This window comes from Pseudochaenichthys georgianus, chromosome 15 (assembly GCF_902827115.2).
Source record: "Pseudochaenichthys georgianus chromosome 15, fPseGeo1.2, whole genome shotgun sequence".
Taxonomy (NCBI): domain Eukaryota; kingdom Metazoa; phylum Chordata; class Actinopteri; order Perciformes; family Channichthyidae; genus Pseudochaenichthys; species Pseudochaenichthys georgianus.
In genome coordinates, this window is record NC_047517.1 from 18,119,498 (window position 1) to 18,137,444 (window position 17,947).

General features: G+C 42.8%; 1 protein-coding gene across 2 annotated transcripts in view; it reads right to left on the minus strand.

Annotated features, from left to right (window-relative positions):
- tasp1 (taspase, threonine aspartase, 1) overlaps window positions 1–16,157 on the minus strand; it is a 33,503-nt gene extending 17,346 nt beyond the window's left edge. Inside the window, exons 1-9 of one of the 2 annotated variants that reach the window (XM_034101055.2) lie at window positions 15,954–16,157; window positions 15,141–15,345; window positions 14,918–14,985; window positions 13,420–13,488; window positions 13,194–13,244; window positions 12,428–12,548; window positions 11,720–11,804; window positions 11,186–11,265; window positions 10,938–11,044 (exon numbers count right to left, since the gene is read on the minus strand). In XM_034101055.2, coding sequence (XP_033956946.1) covers window positions 10,938–11,044; window positions 11,186–11,265; window positions 11,720–11,804; window positions 12,428–12,548; window positions 13,194–13,244; window positions 13,420–13,488; window positions 14,918–14,985; window positions 15,141–15,273 — 714 coding nt within the window. In that variant the 5' untranslated portion in view covers window positions 15,274–15,345; window positions 15,954–16,157. The remainder of the gene's footprint in view (window positions 1–10,937; window positions 11,045–11,185; window positions 11,266–11,719; window positions 11,805–12,427; window positions 12,549–13,193; window positions 13,245–13,419; window positions 13,489–14,917; window positions 14,986–15,140; window positions 15,346–15,953) is intronic. The other variant, XM_034101056.2, reaches the window with a different exon arrangement.
- Window positions 16,158–17,947: the final 1,790 nt, after the last annotated feature.

Consider the following 17,947-nt stretch of genomic DNA (forward strand, 5'->3'; position numbering starts at 1 on the left):
GGACATGTACAGATGGAGTTGGCCAGCGACCACTCTTTCCAGAGTTTTGCTGAGGAAGGGAAGGTTGGAGATCGGCCGGTGGTTCTGGAGGTCGTCGGGGTCCAGGCCAGGTTTTTTGAGTATGGGGGTGACTGAGGCCATTTTGAAGCTGGTGGGGACTATACCAGGAGCCAGAGAAGCGTTGATGATGACCACCATGTAGGGACAGAGGGTGGGTAGGCAGTCCTTGACCAGGGCTGTGGGCATGGGGTCCAGGGAGCAGGTGGAGGTCTTGGCCGAGCTGACCAGTTTGGCCACTTGGAGAGCATCCACAGGGGAGAAGGAGGAGAGGTTGGAGTGGGAGAGGCGCGGCGCTTGGGGTGCGTTACCAGGTGGCTGAGGTGCAGGTAGGGGGGAAGGGCCAGTCACCAGGAGCTGCTGATGGATGGCCTCGACTTTCGCCTGGAAGAAGTCGAGGAATTTGGAGCACAGATCGGGAGCCCCTGAGGACTGGGGGGCGTCAGGGGGCCGTAGTAGGCGGTTGATGGTGGAGAACAGTCTTCTGGGGTTGCTTTGCTGAGCACCAATCAGACGGGAGTAGTAGTGAGTCTTGGCATGGGAGAGAGCTTCCTTATACGTTTTGATATGGTCACGAAAGGCCAGGAGGTGGACTGTGAGGCCAATTTTTTTGGAGAACCTCTCCAGCTGGCGACCAGAGGCCTTCAAACGGCAGAGTTCGGTGGTGAACCAGGGGGCAGGGCGGGTGAAGGAAACAGTCCGGGTTTTAATGGGGGCGAGAGAGTTGAGACTGAGGGATAAGGCAGTGTTGTAGTGGGCTACCAGGCCGTCCACGGTGGTGTCGGAGGGACCCGAGGCCATGTGGGTAGCTATCAGGTCGGATAGGGCCGGTGCACTCACAGTCTTAATGTTCCTAAACATAATGGTGCGTTTAGGATGCTGCCTGGGCAGGGAGACCGGAACAGTGAAGAGGATGGCGTGATGGTCAGATACAGCCAGGTCGAGGCGCTGTAGGTCGGGGGGCGGAGAACCGGTAGAGCACACCAGATCCAGCGTGTGGCCTTTGATGTGGGTGGGGCCCTGGACATGTTGCTTGATGCTGAAGCAGTCCAAAAGTGAGAGGAATTCAGCAGCAAATGTGCAGTTACTGGAGTCCACGTGGATGTTAAAATCACCGAGCAGGAGAGTTGATGGAGACATGGAGCAGAAAGAGGTGAGTAACTCAGACAGCTCAGACAGGAAGGTAGGGGAAGCTTTAGGTGGGCGGTAAATGAGGGCAACCTGGAGCGGAGCAGACCCAGCCAGTTTGAAGACAACACACTCAAATGAGGTGGTAGTAGGTACTGGGAGTTCTTTAACCAGGATGCCAGCTCGGTGGATAACAGCCAATCCACCGCCACGACCCAGGGAGTGGGGCTTCTGGATGTACAAATAGCCTGGGGGTGTAGCTTAATTAATTTAACACAAAGCATGTTCGACCCAAGAGAAACTCTCCCACCCTGTTCTGTGCTGCTGCCACCAGTGACTTTAAAGCAGAATGAGTGTTTTTTCAGCTAATTTCTACTCAGTTGATCATCAACTCCAGCTGTGCTGCTCAGAGTACTGCAACTTTGCACTAACTGCAACTTTGTCCACACAGCAGCTTTGAAAAAAATCTTGAAAATCTTGGTGGTGGGTGTGTCTGAAAGCTTCGGGTTTTTTTGCGAGCAACGCGACGAACAACCAATCACATGAATCTCCCCCGCCCCGGACATACAAAGCAAAAAAAAAAACGGGGATTTTATGCGAGCTACATATATATATATATATTAGTGCTGTCAAAATTATCGCGTTAACGGCGGTAATTAATTTTTTGAATTAATTGTGTTAAAATATTTAACGCATTTAACGCATGTGCAGAATGGCCCGCCCCATACGTGCCACCAGTGGCAGCGCCAGGGTATGGCTGGGGTAGGCTACACCCATACCAAGAAATGGCTTAGCCCCACCATGAAAAATGATGTTAAAGCAAGCAAAATAAAGTCTGCCAACTCGCGGAGTAAATTGCACAGACAGCAGTTAGTAAGATTGATTTCAGTAGCCACTAGAGATGTTAAGATTCACCGATTCGCATCGGTGCACCGGCATAAACGTTCAAGATGCGTGTGCACCGGTTGAAAGAGTGCACATCGGCTACAGTTTGGGTTGAACCGGGTTGAACTCGCGATGCATCGATTGCGTAGCGTCTTTGAATCGGTAAAAAACCGATTCATTCATATAAAATCCCCTCATCTTGTCAACACTCAGCAGAGACGATCTTTGATATTTGCTTCGCCACTACGGAGGCCGAGAGTCTCAGTTATTAACACACACAGAAGTTGAGGAGAAAGAGAAACACAGCGCACCGAAAAATACCTACAAATTAAACGTTTGGCAACATTTTGGATTGTTCAAGGAAGATGGTGTCATAGTCCTTTATGCTATATAGTTGACCGCAGGTCATGGAGAGTGATAAGGTATCCGTAGACCTTTGTATGAGGTATCTTTATTACTCAACAGGTCTACAGCCATGATACATAGATCCGTCCAGATGCGGGCTTGCATACACACAGTATCACTCCGCAGCCGGCCTGCACCCCATCAGTAACGTCCTGATGGTATATGTGCACGGCACTATATACTACAGACGGTCAACTTGAACAATCGCTCGCAAATTGTTAACGATGCCGAGCCACTTTAAAGTACACAAGTAGTACGAGGAACTTAGCGACGCACATAAAGCGGCGACGTGGGGTCTGCGGCTGAAAAGAGAAACCTGAAAGTTAGACAAGTTCAATCACTCAGTGAGATGTTCTATCAGAGAGAGGTGTTTAGTTTACAGCAGCCTGTGACGGCCAATAATAATTTAAATGTCTTCCTTACTGTAAGCAGTTATGAAATACCTGTTTGTGAAAGAGGTTATTTGTATTCTTTATTGTTCATATAGAAACCACTGCTTTCTGCTCACTGGTGAGTCAGCCTATGAGTGTTAAGCACATCAGGCTGGTAGCTGTTATTTGCACATTGTTAATCATGGGCAATGCATCCTTACATTGTTTAACTGTGAGGTGTTATACAATTGTACTGTAGCCTACTCTGGAGAGCTTTTAAAGGTAAAAAGATAAACGGCATGATGGGATGTGCAGTACCAAATATGTAAAGCACTTTTTTGTTAATGTATGATTTGCTGCATATAAGGAATAAAACAAAAATCCTCTGTCGTACCATATTGAAGTATCATTATTTTTGCATCGTGTTGAATCGCATCGTATCGCACCGAATCGCATAATGTTGAATCAAATCGTATCGAACTGTATCGCAACAGGGGTGAATCGTATCGTATCGCATCGCCTGGTGTTTCAAATGTATCGTATCGTGGCAACGTATCGAGATGCGCATCGCATCGGCCTCAGTGATGGAGATGCACATCCCTAGTAGCCACGGTTTTGAAAACTTTTGTCACGTAGTGATCGTCTTCTCAATAGAACATCTTTGATAACGGCGTGGTGTTGTTGCAGGAAGTCCCGACGGAGAATACTCTTGCTGTAGTACAGGGCAGAGCCATATAATAGTAATAATATGGCTCTGGTACAGGGGTGCACATAACTGGTACGCAGGTTATGTGCGTAATCTGAAATGCGTACCGTCACTTGTGTCACAAAGCGCATTTGCGTACCGACGTACTTGTGAAGCTTTTCCAGAAGGCGGTTAGATCACCGGACGACAGAGTCGGTCTCCGTGTGCACAGACAGGGCTGCTGTTAACGTCGGTCTGTACAACGGAACTGTGCCAAAACTACGCCAACCGGCTGCGGAGGGAGACTCCCCCCATCACTGGAGAACTGCGCTAAAACAGCTGATCACAACGTTCACACTCTGTGGTCAAGTACTCCACTAGCCCCCCCCCCCTCTGTCGACTTTCCTGAAGTACTCCCCCGTTGATAGAAATCAACACGTAATGAATTAAGACCCCACGGTTTGATGATTGATAGGTGTGTGGGTTGTCTTTCATTTTGACACGCAGAATTTTTTTATAATAAACATACATACTGTATGTTAAATGGATATATCCGCCTGCTTTCATTTATCTTTCCATTCCCACAACAATATACATAAATAAATGGCATATTTTGGACATAGTTCGAATGGTGATTAATCATGATTAATTAATTTTTAAGCTGTGATTAATCTGATTAAAAATTGTAATCGTTTGATGCCCGATAATTATCGGCCCGATAATTATCGGTCCGATATTAGGAATTATGACGTCATCCCGATAAACCCGATACCAGTATTAATAGCCCCGATAATATACAATATATTTTTTGGGTAAAAAAAAAGAAAATAATACTGCGGTGTGGGTGGATTGGGATGAGGGGCGCTTGTTTTTCACTCGGCTCCTCCCGTTTTGCCAGTACTGTGGTATTAGTGGTTTAGGAAGAGGGGAGTTCTTCACAAATCCAGCACTCCCTAACGGCCCCTACACACGGCGGCGTGCGTTGCCGCTTCAACGCTTCTGCCCATTCACTTTGAATGGGGTGACGTCACGATTCGCCGAACTGCATTGTGGGAGCAAAGCGTAGCTTCTCTCGAGGTGCTCGCTGCAAAAGTAGAGCAATGTTCTACTTTTGCCGCCTCGACGGAGGCGTCAGCCAATCAAATCCCTCGTATGTAAATCTGACAGTCCAAGCAGTAGCCAATCAAACCGGGTGTATCTTGGGAGAGCCAGACCGCAGTTATTTCCCATATGTCAACAAAAGGAGGAGAAAATGATCGTGGCGGTAGGGAACATACAGGGATACAAACCGGAGGAGCTAGCCTAGCCATGGGGGGTGGTGGCAAAGACAGTGGGGGAAACTGTTTTTTTTTATCTTGTTTGGGGAGTTTATATCCAGTGTATTTTGTTTGAATGGACAGCTAGCAAGCATAGACAGTATATTTAGCCAGCATGGATGTAGCATGAATGCTTTGCTTTGTATGTCCGGGGCGGGACATTCATGTGGTTGGTTGTTGGTCGGGCTGCTCGCGTTGACTCCCCAAGCTCAAGACACGCCCACCGCCAAGCGGCAACGCACGCCGCCGCTTCAACGCTTCTGCCCATTCACTTTGAATGGGGTGACGTCATGATTCGCCGAACTGCATTGTGGGAGCAAAGCGTAGCTTCTCTCGAGGTGCTCGCTGCAAAAGTAGAGCAATGTTCTACTTTTGCCGCCTCGACGGAGGCGTCAGCCAATCAAATCCCTCGTATGTAAATCTGACAGTCCAAGCAGTAGCCAATCAAACCGGGTGTATCTTGGGAGAGCCAGACCGCAGTTATTTCCCATATGTCAACAAAAGGAGGAGAAAATGATCGTGGCGGTAGGGAACATACAGGGATACAAACCGGAGGAGCTAGCCTAGCCATGGGGGGTGGTGGCAAAGACAGTGGGGGAAACTGTTTTTTTTTATCTTGTTTGGGGAGTTTATATCCAGTGTATTTTGTTTGAATGGACAGCTAGCAAGCATAGACAGTATATTTAGCCAGCATGGATGTAGCATGAATGCTTTGCTTTGTATGTCCGGGGCGGGACATTCATGTGGTTGGTTGTTGGTCGGGCTGCTCGCGTTGACTCCCCAAGCTCAAGACACGCCCACCGCCAAGCGGCAACGCACGCCGCCACTTCAACGCTTCTGCCCATTCACTTTGAATGGGGTGACGTCACGATTCGCCGAACTGCATTGTGGGAGCAAAGCGTAGCTTCTCTCGAGGTGCTCGCTGCAAAAGTAGAGCAATGTTCTACTTTTGCCGCCTCGACGGAGGCGTCAGCCAATCAAATCCCTCGTATGTAAATCTGACAGTACAAGCAGTAGCCAATCAAACCGGGTGTATGTTGGGAGAGCTAGACCGCAGTTATTTCCCATATGTCAACAAAAGGAGGAGAACATGATCGTGGCGGCAGGGAACATACAGGGACACAAACCGGAAGAGCCAGGCATGGGGGGAGGTGGCAAAGACAGTGGGGGAAACTGGTAGGTTTTCGCTTGTTTGGGGAATTTATATCCAGTGTATTTCGTTTGAATGGACAGCTAGCAAGCATAGACAGTATATTTAGTGAGCATGGATGTAGCATGAATGCTTTGCTTTGTATGTCCGGGGCGGGACATTCATGTGGTTGGTTGTTGGCCGTGTGTAGGGGCCGTTACTTCGAACCTGATCAGTCACCTGAAACATCGCCATCGCTACGATGGTGTGTTAAAAGCGTACGAAGACAATAATACAATACAAAGTGTGTGTGTGTGTGTGTGTGTGTGTGCGTGTGCGCGCGCGTTGGAGCTATGTGCAACTCAAGGCATATGCTCGAACCGGAGCTGCCTGGAAGCTGCAATCATGTTCATGTATCCGTGCTGAGTGTGCTGACTTTTCGTACAATGTCCCGCTGTCTGCTTCCTGCATAAAGTCAAGTGCTCGGCGCAGTTGTGGCGAAATGTCGCTCCTCTGTTTTCATTTAAACAGCTCCTTATATCCGTTAGCGCAGCTAGCTAGCACCAGATGCTAACAACAACAACGCACGTAAGTTCTCTCTCGCTCGCTCGGGCCACACATACACACACCCTCCCGGCCCTCCAGATGGCCAGTCGGTGCCTGCCGGTGAGCGTGGAAGTGTGGTCTGCCACAAGCGGGCGGCAGGAGCGGGGCTGTCAGCATCAGCTTGTAGATGGTATTTTAAACTCGATGCGCTCTGAAGCTACGGGGCGGCCAAGGAAAAAAAATACACATGCGTTAAAATAATTAGTGGCGTAATTTTTTTTTTATTATCGGTTATTGGTATCGGTCTTGAGAAGCAGAAAGTTATCGGTATCGGTATCAAAAACCCAATATCGTGCTGTCAAACGATTAAAAAATTTAATCAGATTAATCACAGCTTAAAAATTAATTAATCATGATTAATCACCATTCGAACTATGTCCAAAATATGCCATTTATTTATGTATATTGTTGTGGGAATGGAAAGATAAATGAAAGAAGGCGGATATATCAATTTAACATACAGTATCTATGTTTATTATAACATTTTTCTGCATGTCAAAATGAAAGACAACCCACACACCTATCAATCATCAAACCGTGGGGTCTTAATTCATTACGTGTGGATTTCTATCAACGGGGGAGTACTTCAGGAAAGTCGACAGAGGGGGGGGGGGGCGCGATAGTGGAGTACTTCGTGACCACAGAGTGACGTGACCACAGAGTGACGTGACCACACAGTTCCGTTGTACAGACCGACGTTAACAGCAGCCCTGTCTGTGCACACGGAGACCGACTCTGTCGTCCGGTGATCTAACCGCCTTCTGGAAAAGCTTCACAAGTACGTCGGTACGCAAATACGCTTTGTGACACAAGTGACGGTACGCATTTCAGATTACGCACATAACCTGCGTACCAGTTATGTGCACCCCTGTACCAGAGCCATATTATTACTATTATATGGCTCTGCCCTGTACTCCAGCAAAAGTATTCTGCGTCGGGACTTCCTGCAACAACACCACGCCGTTATCAAAGATGTTCTATTGAGAAGACGATCACTACGTGACAAAAGTTTTCAAAACCGTGGCTACTGAAATCAGTCTTACTAACTGCTGTCTGTGCAATTTACTCCGCGCGAGTTGGCAGACTTTATTTTGCTTACTTTAACATCATTGTTCATGGTGGGGCTAAGCCATTTCTTGGTATGGGTGTAGCCTACCCCAGCCATACCCTGGCGCTGCCACTGGTGGCATGTATGGGGCGGGCCATTCTGCACATGCGTTAAATGCGTTAAATATTTTAACGCAATTAATTCAAAAAATGTATTACCGCCGTTAACGCGATAATTTTGACAGCACTAATATATATATATATAAACTCCCAAACAGGCGAAAACCTACAGTTTCACCCACTGTCTCTGCCACCTCCCTCCATGCCTGGTTCCTCCGGTTTGTATCCCGGTAAATAGTTACTGGTCTTAAAGAACCGGGTGATTTGCTACTGTAATTTCTCGTTTGGAATATGAGGAAATTAACTGCGGTATGTCTCTTCCAGCATACATGTGGTTTGATTGGCTAGCGCTTGTACTGTCAGATTTGCATAAACGGGATTTGATTGGCTGACGCTTCCACCTCAGCTTCAAAAGTTGAACATTGCTCAACTTTTGAATCCTGAAAATCCTGGAAATCTTCGCTTTGCTTCCCCACCATGCAGTTCGGCAAAAAGCGAGGCAAAGTCATGTCACCCCATTCAAAGTGAATGGGCAGAGAAGCGTTGGAAGATTTTTTTAACGCTGCTGTGTAGACGGGCCGTAACGGCCCCTACACACGGCGGCGTGTGTTGTCGCTTGCCGGCGGGGGGGGCTGACACTCGACCAACAACCAATCACATGAATCTCCCGCCCCAGACACACAAGCACGCAGTTTGATTGGCTAGAGCTTGTACTGGCATATGATTCGATTGGCTGACGCCTCCGTCGAAGCGTCAAAAGTAGAACATTGCTCTACTTTTGCAGCGAGCACCGCGAGAAAAGCTATGCTTTTCTCCCACAATGCAGTTCGGTAGGGCTGTACCCGAATATTCGACTATTCGTTCGTTGGCCAACTATTCGGGTTTCAATTTCATTATTCGGATATTCGTTTTTTTTTTTTTTTTCAAACAAAAAAATATTTTTAAAAATAAAATATTTTTCAAACAAATTAATATATTTTTCTAAATGTATGCTATTAATAAAGGCGAATTGCCATATTCTTATACTATATTTATACTTTTGAATTGCACTGTTAAAATGCGGAAATATATACAATCTCAGCCTGTGCTCCTGACATTGCGTTCACTGTTCACAGTCACGAACGCAAATGGCACGCTTCACCTCGCTTCACCTCGTTTCACCCATAAAATGCCGAAGACTTCAGCTGTGTGGGACCATTTTAAATTGGACGACGGTAAAAAGAAGGCAGTGTGCCAAATATGTGATAAGAAACTGGCCTACCACGGTGGCACAACAACTCTGAAAAGTCACCTGGATGCTGTAACCTAGCTTAGCTTAGCTGTTGTGAAGTTGCCATGATGAAGCTGCTTTATCCGCCGTTTAAACAGTAACGTTAAACATGATAAAAACGTGCACTTACTTTGCTTGGAAAATAGTTGCAAGCAAGCAACCGAATTATTTTTTTATATTAGTTTTTTAATTTTATCAGCATAGTGAAAATAATAGGAGTAATGTGGGAACATCTGGGGCTAAGGCAATTATTGGCATAAAGTTGAGTAGCTCAGCCTAATAATACATTGTGGCCATAGGTGCATCCCCACGCATCAACATCCTCAACAATACAGCAGACCCTACAGTTAAAAAAAACGATAACGGAGAAAAGAAAGATAGAGATAACAGATGCCATAGTACATTTCATCGCTATGGATATGAGACCCATTTACATAGTCGAAGGCGAAGGCTTCAGAAAATTAATGAAGAAGATGGAGCCCGGCTACACTGTCCCCAAACGCTCCAGTATTTTAGATGCCATGTCTCTGAAGTACAGCGATCACCGAGACCAAATTGTAACTCAGATTGAAAACTCAACTGCCGTAAATTTTACAACGGACATTTGGACCACCTCGGTGCGTATGGAGGCGTATATGGCTGTCACCTGTCATTTCATAACTCGCGAGTGGAAACTCTGTAACTTTGTTTTGGAAACCAAAGTAATGGAAGTAAACCATACGGGAGTAAATATTGCAGAACAGCTTGGAGAAGTGGCGGACGCCTTTGCCATTCCGAATTATAAGCGAGTAGCCGTTGTCCACGACAATGCCAGCAACATGAAGCTGGCAGCTGAAATATGTGTTTTGTATCTTTGTTTGACTGTTCAGGTTGTAAAATGTTATAGACGGAATGTGGAACCAGATTTGGTCCCCGGGTGCTGCGCTGGGTTAAATGCAGAGGACACATTTAGTTTTAATGTTTGCGAGTACTGATACAATAAATACATATAAATCGTAATAGTATGCTCTATCTGCGCTTCTGCTTAACAGCGTGTTGTCAGGTGTCTCGGATTCGGAGCGTGTTATGAAACCTTTTGGGGAAAAAAAAATGTATTAAAGAAAAAATACAAATCTCTCCGCACCGAATATTCGAATATTCGCTGCTGATTACTACCGAATATCCGGAGCCCGAAAAATGGTATTCGGGACAGCCCTACAGTTCGGTGAGGCGTGACGTCACCCCATTCAAAGTTAATGGGCAGAAGCGTTAACGCACGCCGCCGTGTGTAGGGCCGTAACTCTTGTCAAAACTTGAATCATTTCTTGGAATCCTCTGTGTGCACCCTTGTAATGCCACTTCCTTTAATGACCCTTTGTCAATGTGAGATCATAAAAGGCAGAATATATCTAGAAGTCTTAGTTGTGGAGAGTCATTAAATTCCTTTCCTGTATAAAAGAACATATTCTACTTGATGTTTCCTGCCTTTTTTTAAATGCAGTTTGATGCCATATGTCCCCATGCTTAACTGCTGGTTAGGGATCCTGGGTCTGATGCTGATGTGATTTGTTATATTTATTTATTAGTGAGGTGTTTTACTGCATTCTGTATAGTTCTTTCATGTAGGTGTAAACAGTGGCTAGATACTGTCTCTATTAGCTTATTTGACAACACCTAAGGCTATGAGGGGTTTTAAAACATTTTATTTTTTTAATACTTCTAGCAAATAAAATGTGTGATTTCAGTTTCGCATACAGGCATTATATCACTTCAATCCCCACAAGGAGGTATTGATTATTAGGTGGTACAGTCATGCTATTTGCTGTCCACTAGGGGTTGGTGCTTTCTCACTCAAGAAATGCAGTAGAGAAAGAATACAATTGATAAGTAATATTACAAATATTTGTATCTTAACTGATAATAATAACATGGTACTCACAGTTTCACTTGATTGTCGTCTTTTCTTTGCATGATTATGACCAGTGTCCATTTTTTCTGCCAGCGCCATCTTTCGCTTGTTCCTCTTATACGCAGATAAACTGAACTCTGTGATTTAAACAAAATTATATAATTTATTAAACACATCCACATCAATAAAAGCACCTCTGCCAAAGGTTAAGAGAGCACTGTGTTTTGTTTCAGTTTTGCAAAAGGAGCATATTACTGAATCAGTGCAACCAAACTCACTGGTGGCCATTTTCTCTGAAGGGCACGGTGGTATTCCATGTCCGACGGCCCAATCATGTGCTCCTCGCCCAACTAAAAAGCTGACAAAGCAAAGCAAATTAACAAATGGATATAATCACTTTAAAACAACATTAAAGGTGGGGTAGGTAATTTTGGAGAAACCAGCTCGAGTGCGCTAGAATTTGAAAATACACAACCGGATAAAATCTGCCACTTCCTTACAGAGCCCCTCCTCCAACACACATGAACGTGCACATGACCAATGAGGGCACGACGAGATAAGTTTGTGCACAGATGGAAGGCTGACAGGCAGGTAGGCCATCCAGTTACTTTAGCCGGGCCGGCTAAAATGATTGGTCGTGCTTTTTACAGAACTACGGCTTCCACAGATGAATTTATTTTATGTATTTATTATCAAAGCATTTCATATATTCATTGCTATCGGGATGTTAAGAGCATTCCATGGAATATAACAAAAAGTGTTTCTGAAATAAATGACATACCCCACCTTTAATTAAAAACCATTATAATCACCAGGGTGGTATTCTGCCAGCTGATAGTTTCCCTTTCTGTGCTTCACTCAGAAGACGGTTTGCAACTAAGACCGGGTTCTTAATACCTGAAGGGAAAGTCAGAATCATCAGAGGGCTAACAGTTTCTTCTAGCAAGATACTTGGTAAACACACACAGTAATCCTTTAGTCATATCATTAAGTCTGGTAGTATAGGTCAACTGGATTTGTTTTGTACATATTTGTTAAGTTTACTTAGTAGTTGCACATTTTCCTTATTTCTCAGTAACACAAGAACGCCAATGAATGCAGGATTGCTTTTAATCTATTTCAATCTTATGAAAAACACTGGTTGGCAGATATTTTTATATCTAAGCTAACAAAGTTTCACTCATCATGCCCAAACAATATGTTAAATGTTACTAGATGAAGACAAATGGACGAAATGTAAAGTGCAGCTTTCACCCCTGGGCTGTTGTTGTGTAGGGAAACATGCTTTTATTGAACACTTTCTTTATTAAAAACGTTCTGAGTATGTGTGTGCGTACATATTAACAGCATTTCTGGTTGTTCTCCAAGTAAAAAGTGGGTGGTCCCCCATTGTTTATAAACCTCTACAGAAAATCTGACATGCAAAAAATTAAATGAGTGAACATTACTTCCAGCTGACTGAACTTGCCACAGCAACACAGCAATATTACATACAGATCAGTGCATGTGTAACAACTCACCACTTATAGCTCCAACCGCCCCGTAATGCAGCGACTTCCCATCCATGATACTTGCATCACATTCAATTTCCCCGGACAAATTAAGGTTGGAACCCATGCCGGCATTTGTAAAAGGAGAGTCCTGAGAACAATTAAGGACCAGGAGAGCCTAGAATAAAACTATATCTGCAATAAACCATATTGTCAATCTTAATATGTTGAAGTAAAGTCATTTTCTTCCCATAGTTTGTTTGCCAAATTCGTAGTGTAATGGAAATATTTGACCTTTGAAATCAGCAGCTTATATAACGGCTCTGCTGAATGTACTACATTTGGTAGATTATTTCAAAACAATACTTTGAAACAGCTTATCACCAACTACAAATAAAATACTGGAAGAGATTTAAATCAAGATGATTTAAAACATTTTACAAAATCGTCACAAATTACCGATGGTGATCTACTCTCTGTGAAACGTGCCAAACAATGCAATCATTTGCTCTTTAATTTAATAACAAAACAACATTTTCTTTCAAGCCGCAATCTGGGTTTTTGTGCTAAATCACCTTAGAACTTTGGCTGATAAAGTTGTGGGCTTAAGGCAGTATTAAAAATAGCTTTGCTTTTAAAACGTTGATGCAAATATATCTGAAACTTTCTATTGTAATCTTAAAAAACACGAGTGCTAGCTGCACTACATTTTTCTGCACAGCTTTACAGCTGCAGAGAGTTCATTGAGGTCATTGTTCTTTATTCCAAGCCTGCCTTGAGTAAAATCATCTCTTACATCATCCAACAGGATATGCGTACATGCATTGGAGGCTGGAGCTGAATAAAGCTGTTTTGGATAAACACATACACATGTCAAATTAGGTTTCTTACTTTCACTGAAAAGTTGGTCGGTTGTTATGTCCAATTTAGGTAATTCAATCTATGCAAATCATGTTGTTACTAAATACTGAGTTCATAACAGTTAACTTTTTATAATAAAACCTGGAACCATAATAACTAACCTCAAGTTCAACCAGTGCTGCGGCCACTGCTTCCGCTGCGAGGGCCCCGGCTTTGAGTCTGTCCACAGCCTGGAAAAGAGAGACAGCCTTGTTGAATGTGCAACAGCTTTCCAGTAAAAACCGAATGCACCCATTGCTCATTTCAGCCTTTTGTACTTTCATTACCTAATTTCATCAAAGTCAGTTACATAAGGATGGGATATGGACAGAAATAAATAATTTCTTCAAAGCGCCTGATTTGTTTTCTAGCCCCTACATAATCAAACTGCTTTGCATTTACTGTAAATACTAATATCCTGCCAACTAACAAACATAACACAAATGTAACTCACAATATAAACTCCTTGACAGAGCAAACTGGGATTTTAAGCCTCATTAAAAACTCCAACTTGGAGATAAAACTAAGGTAAAGACACGCGTAAAACCTATAAGGATCCTGGATTTAATTAGGTTTACCTTGTATGTGTATATGTAAAAAGGGACACGGGCAGCATGAAAGGATAAGACCCCTTGTAAAATGTAACTATTTGGCCATAATTCAAAGTAGTTAATCCAGTGGAAACTGGGCACAGCTCATCACCCATCAAGAACATTCCTATTGTACATATAGGGTGATTGAAGGCCCATAAGGTTGTTTAATAACCATAAGAAGAACCTGGTTCAGAGTGCCAAAGAACAAAGAATTTCCTTCCAACAGCAAAATGATCTTAATACAGCCAAATGAAAACGGGAATGACTTCAAAACAAGATCAGGAAAGTGCTTGAGTGCCACTGCCAAAACACAGACTGAAAATATATGTAATGACAGCTGTTCACAGATGCCAATATCTTGTTGATTGAACTGATAAAACAAGGTTACTTACATATTTACTGAAAACATCAGATCAAATGATAGAAAAAGAAAAAACAAGTGTGTACCAAACTGTAGTAGAGGGAAGTTTACACATACCTTAGTATTTTTGCAACTTTTAGTTGACTAATGTGCTGTTATAGCATAATTATATATATATATATATATATATATATATATAATTTCTCATCAGAGCAACTGTTGACTATTAGATAAAAAAGTTGGCCTCATCAAAGCATGAACAAATATCTCTGTTTATATTTATATATCACATCAAGAAATGTGGTAGGTTTGTATATGCGAACCTGGAAGATAACGGAGTGACAGTATAATTATTTTTTACTAAGATGTTATCAACAACAACATATCTGGAATAATTTCAGCTAAATTAAATATAATAGTGTAACAGCAGCATTCTTTCATTTTATTTAAAGGAAAGCTATGCAATGTTTGATATATGCTGTTGCACACAGTAAGTATTTAACAGATCACATACTGTGAACTTCCTAAACCTTGATTGAAGTAATACATATAATAACTTTTTTTCATCAAGAATAATGCAGATTGTGTGTAAAACAGTACAATGTTATGGTGTTTGTTAGCACACACACAACGTTTAATATAGTGATATCAATAAAATAAACGTACCCGCTGGCAGGCTCTTTTGCACACATGCTTGTACTCTTTGGCCTTAGATTCAGAATGGTATCCTGCTCCTAAAATTACACAATGGGAAAAAGCATTTCATCATTGATAAAAGGTGATAGTGACTTCCAATAAGCAGGAAACTATATTTGGAGACGTAATGCTGCTTTTATGTATTTCTAATAGGCTCTTATTTCTTCTTGTTAGTTATGGGTTGCAAACTCACCTGCATGCACTAGAACAAATCCACCAACACATTTTGGCGTTTCATTCTTGTTTATTTCTTCTTGTTTGGACCATGAGTTGCCCGGTGGAGAGGAATGCTGCTGCTCTTCAGCAGAATTCATTAGACTTTCCATAACGCCTGCATTACTTGACAAGCCTATCGTGGCCTATCACAGAGTGGTAAGAAATCCATTCCCATTGTACACCTGTGAAAAATGAATAACAAAAGAAAATGAAACATTGAGGAGTAATAAAGGATACGATTATTTCGTGTTTTTGATGCAGATGTACAGATGTTAGGACAATCTTGCTAAGCAGTATGGTTGTCCCCAGCTCTGGACCACAAACACATTGACACATGAGGGCATGAGACAGGTTATAACTTGGACCAACACTACAGCAGAATCTGATTATACCGACAGTGAATGGATTGTGTGTCCAATGTACAAACACGACCACAAATATTATATAATACATGTAACTTGTAGCTAGCGTTATCTAAACATATGCTATTCATATTAGAGATCGACAAGGCTACAAATCAAACGTTTGCATATTATTAGACGCTGTCACCTCATCTCGTTACACTAAATTGACGCTATCAACTTTCCTAACAGTTCCTGTTATTGTATCGTTACGAATATCGGCTTAAAGTTTGCGCATTAAAACACATGTTATTTCGTTTGTGCTACGTGCATTTTACTTATTAAACAAACGACACTGAATTAAAAGATGAGTTATCTCAAGTCCTGCGTTTTCTTTAGCTTATTAGCTAACAGCTCGCTAACACTCCAACAAAACAAGCTTAACTTACAGTTTTCACTTCTTTCCTACCAGGGACAGAACTGCATGCTAACCACGATGGTACCAAGCATGTGTTTAATACACATTAACGGTAAATGGACTCATACATCTAAGTAAAACAAACTTTAACTCCTCTGTGCTGTAGCTAACCGCAGCTAGTTAGCTAGAGCATTAGAAAGTACTTCCTGGTTCAGATACACGTTGCTAAGGAAGTGCGTTCAGTGCAAACAAATGACACACGTGGATAAAGCGGCACAAAAACATCTCTCTTTTGAAAATAACAAAATAAACTGCACAGAATAAAAATGTTACCTTTAGATACAGGTACACAAAGATTTAGATACAGGTAAACAAAGATTTAGATACAGGTACACAAAGATTTAAATGCATTTAACATGTGTTTTCCTGCAGGCAACATGAATGCAGAAAAGTATGACAAAATATTATTGAAAACGAGAATTAGGAATATTACACATGAGACAAAAATCTACATCTGTGAATAAAACAACTTTTAACTGAAAAGGCAAGTTCAAAAAAGCTATTTATAATGCTTAAGTAAATCAAATAATGGGGAATTGATTTTAAAGCAGTTTAACATATACTCGTTGCACAGATTTAATTGTGAACAAAATAATAAAAACGGCACCCTTGTCAGTCATGCAAACTCCCAAAATAATTTGGTGACAGGCAGCTGCAAAACTATACTAACAACACCATGGATGTTTTTCACCGCAGAGAGATTAGCATGAAACACACTCCTTTCTGACGGATAAGCTTATGTGTCCCTGGAACCATTTAGGTAAACCAGCATTTATCATATCAAGATTCTGTGACTGACAATATAACATTACACTACATGTCACTTGTTAGACGCTTTTATCCGACTTACATACATTTGGTACTGTGGAGTGTGGGCAAGCCCGCCTTAACCTGCCATCAGGCCCTGGGGCTGATAGATTTTGTAGGCCCCCTATTTAAACAACAAATCAAAGTCATGTATAGCCTCGGCAGGCTCTGTGATCGCACTTCTCCACTCTGCTCTACGCACGCCTGGTCCTCTCCTCCATATGAGTGACGTATCGGGCCTCCCTCATGTATTTGTCCGGTTGCCGTTGGCTCCCCTCCACGTAGCAAGTCCTCGTCGTCCTCTCCATCTCCTCCAACAGATAATGTCCCTCCTGTCTGTTTTTCCTCTCCCGCTACTACATCGCTATCAGAACCAGGCGGCCTACTTGGCTCCGAGGCCCTGTGGCCGGCACCGCTGCCGCTCGGTACAGAACTCATCCTTCCTCCTCATCCGTCCTTCCTCCTCATCCTGGCCTACAGGTTTAAAATAACCTGTAAGCTTTGGCATTTTTTGTAATAGCTGCTTGTCTCGAAACTACTTTTCCCTCAACAATTTCCTTTTCCGAGCGCCACTCTCAAACTTTTTCTCCTAAACAACCTTCATCTGTCACTCAATCACTTGCAATTTGAATAAGTCACATGTGAAACATATTCTCATTCTGATTGGCTGTGAAGTGGTGCCCACTGACTGTTTCGGAGTGATCATTTTTGAGAAAAATCTCTGGAATCCATCGATCTGATTGATTAGCGGAGCAAATGATCAAAATAGGGAAGATATTTTTGTTTGGATCACTGGTCTGGGGGAAGCTCACGAGTGTGTGTGTATACGTGTGTGTCTTTGTGTATTTTTGCGTTTGTGTGTATTGTGTTTGTTTCCCGGGGAAAACACTCACGAGAAACACCGGCTGTTGTTATGCCTGCTGTGACGTCAAGTTACTCCGTTCTCCGCTTGTAATTATACAAGCTAATACAAGCTTCAAAGTTGTATTATCATCTGAATTTGCCGAAAACAAGGTTAATATTCTGAAAGCCAAGACTTTGTTTATTTGAAATCAGATGAAAAGAAACAGTAACGGACCCTGCCGTGTTATCTATGATTACTATACGCCTTACATTCATAATTTCAGCGGAGGGAGGGGCACAGCAGAATAGGAGAGT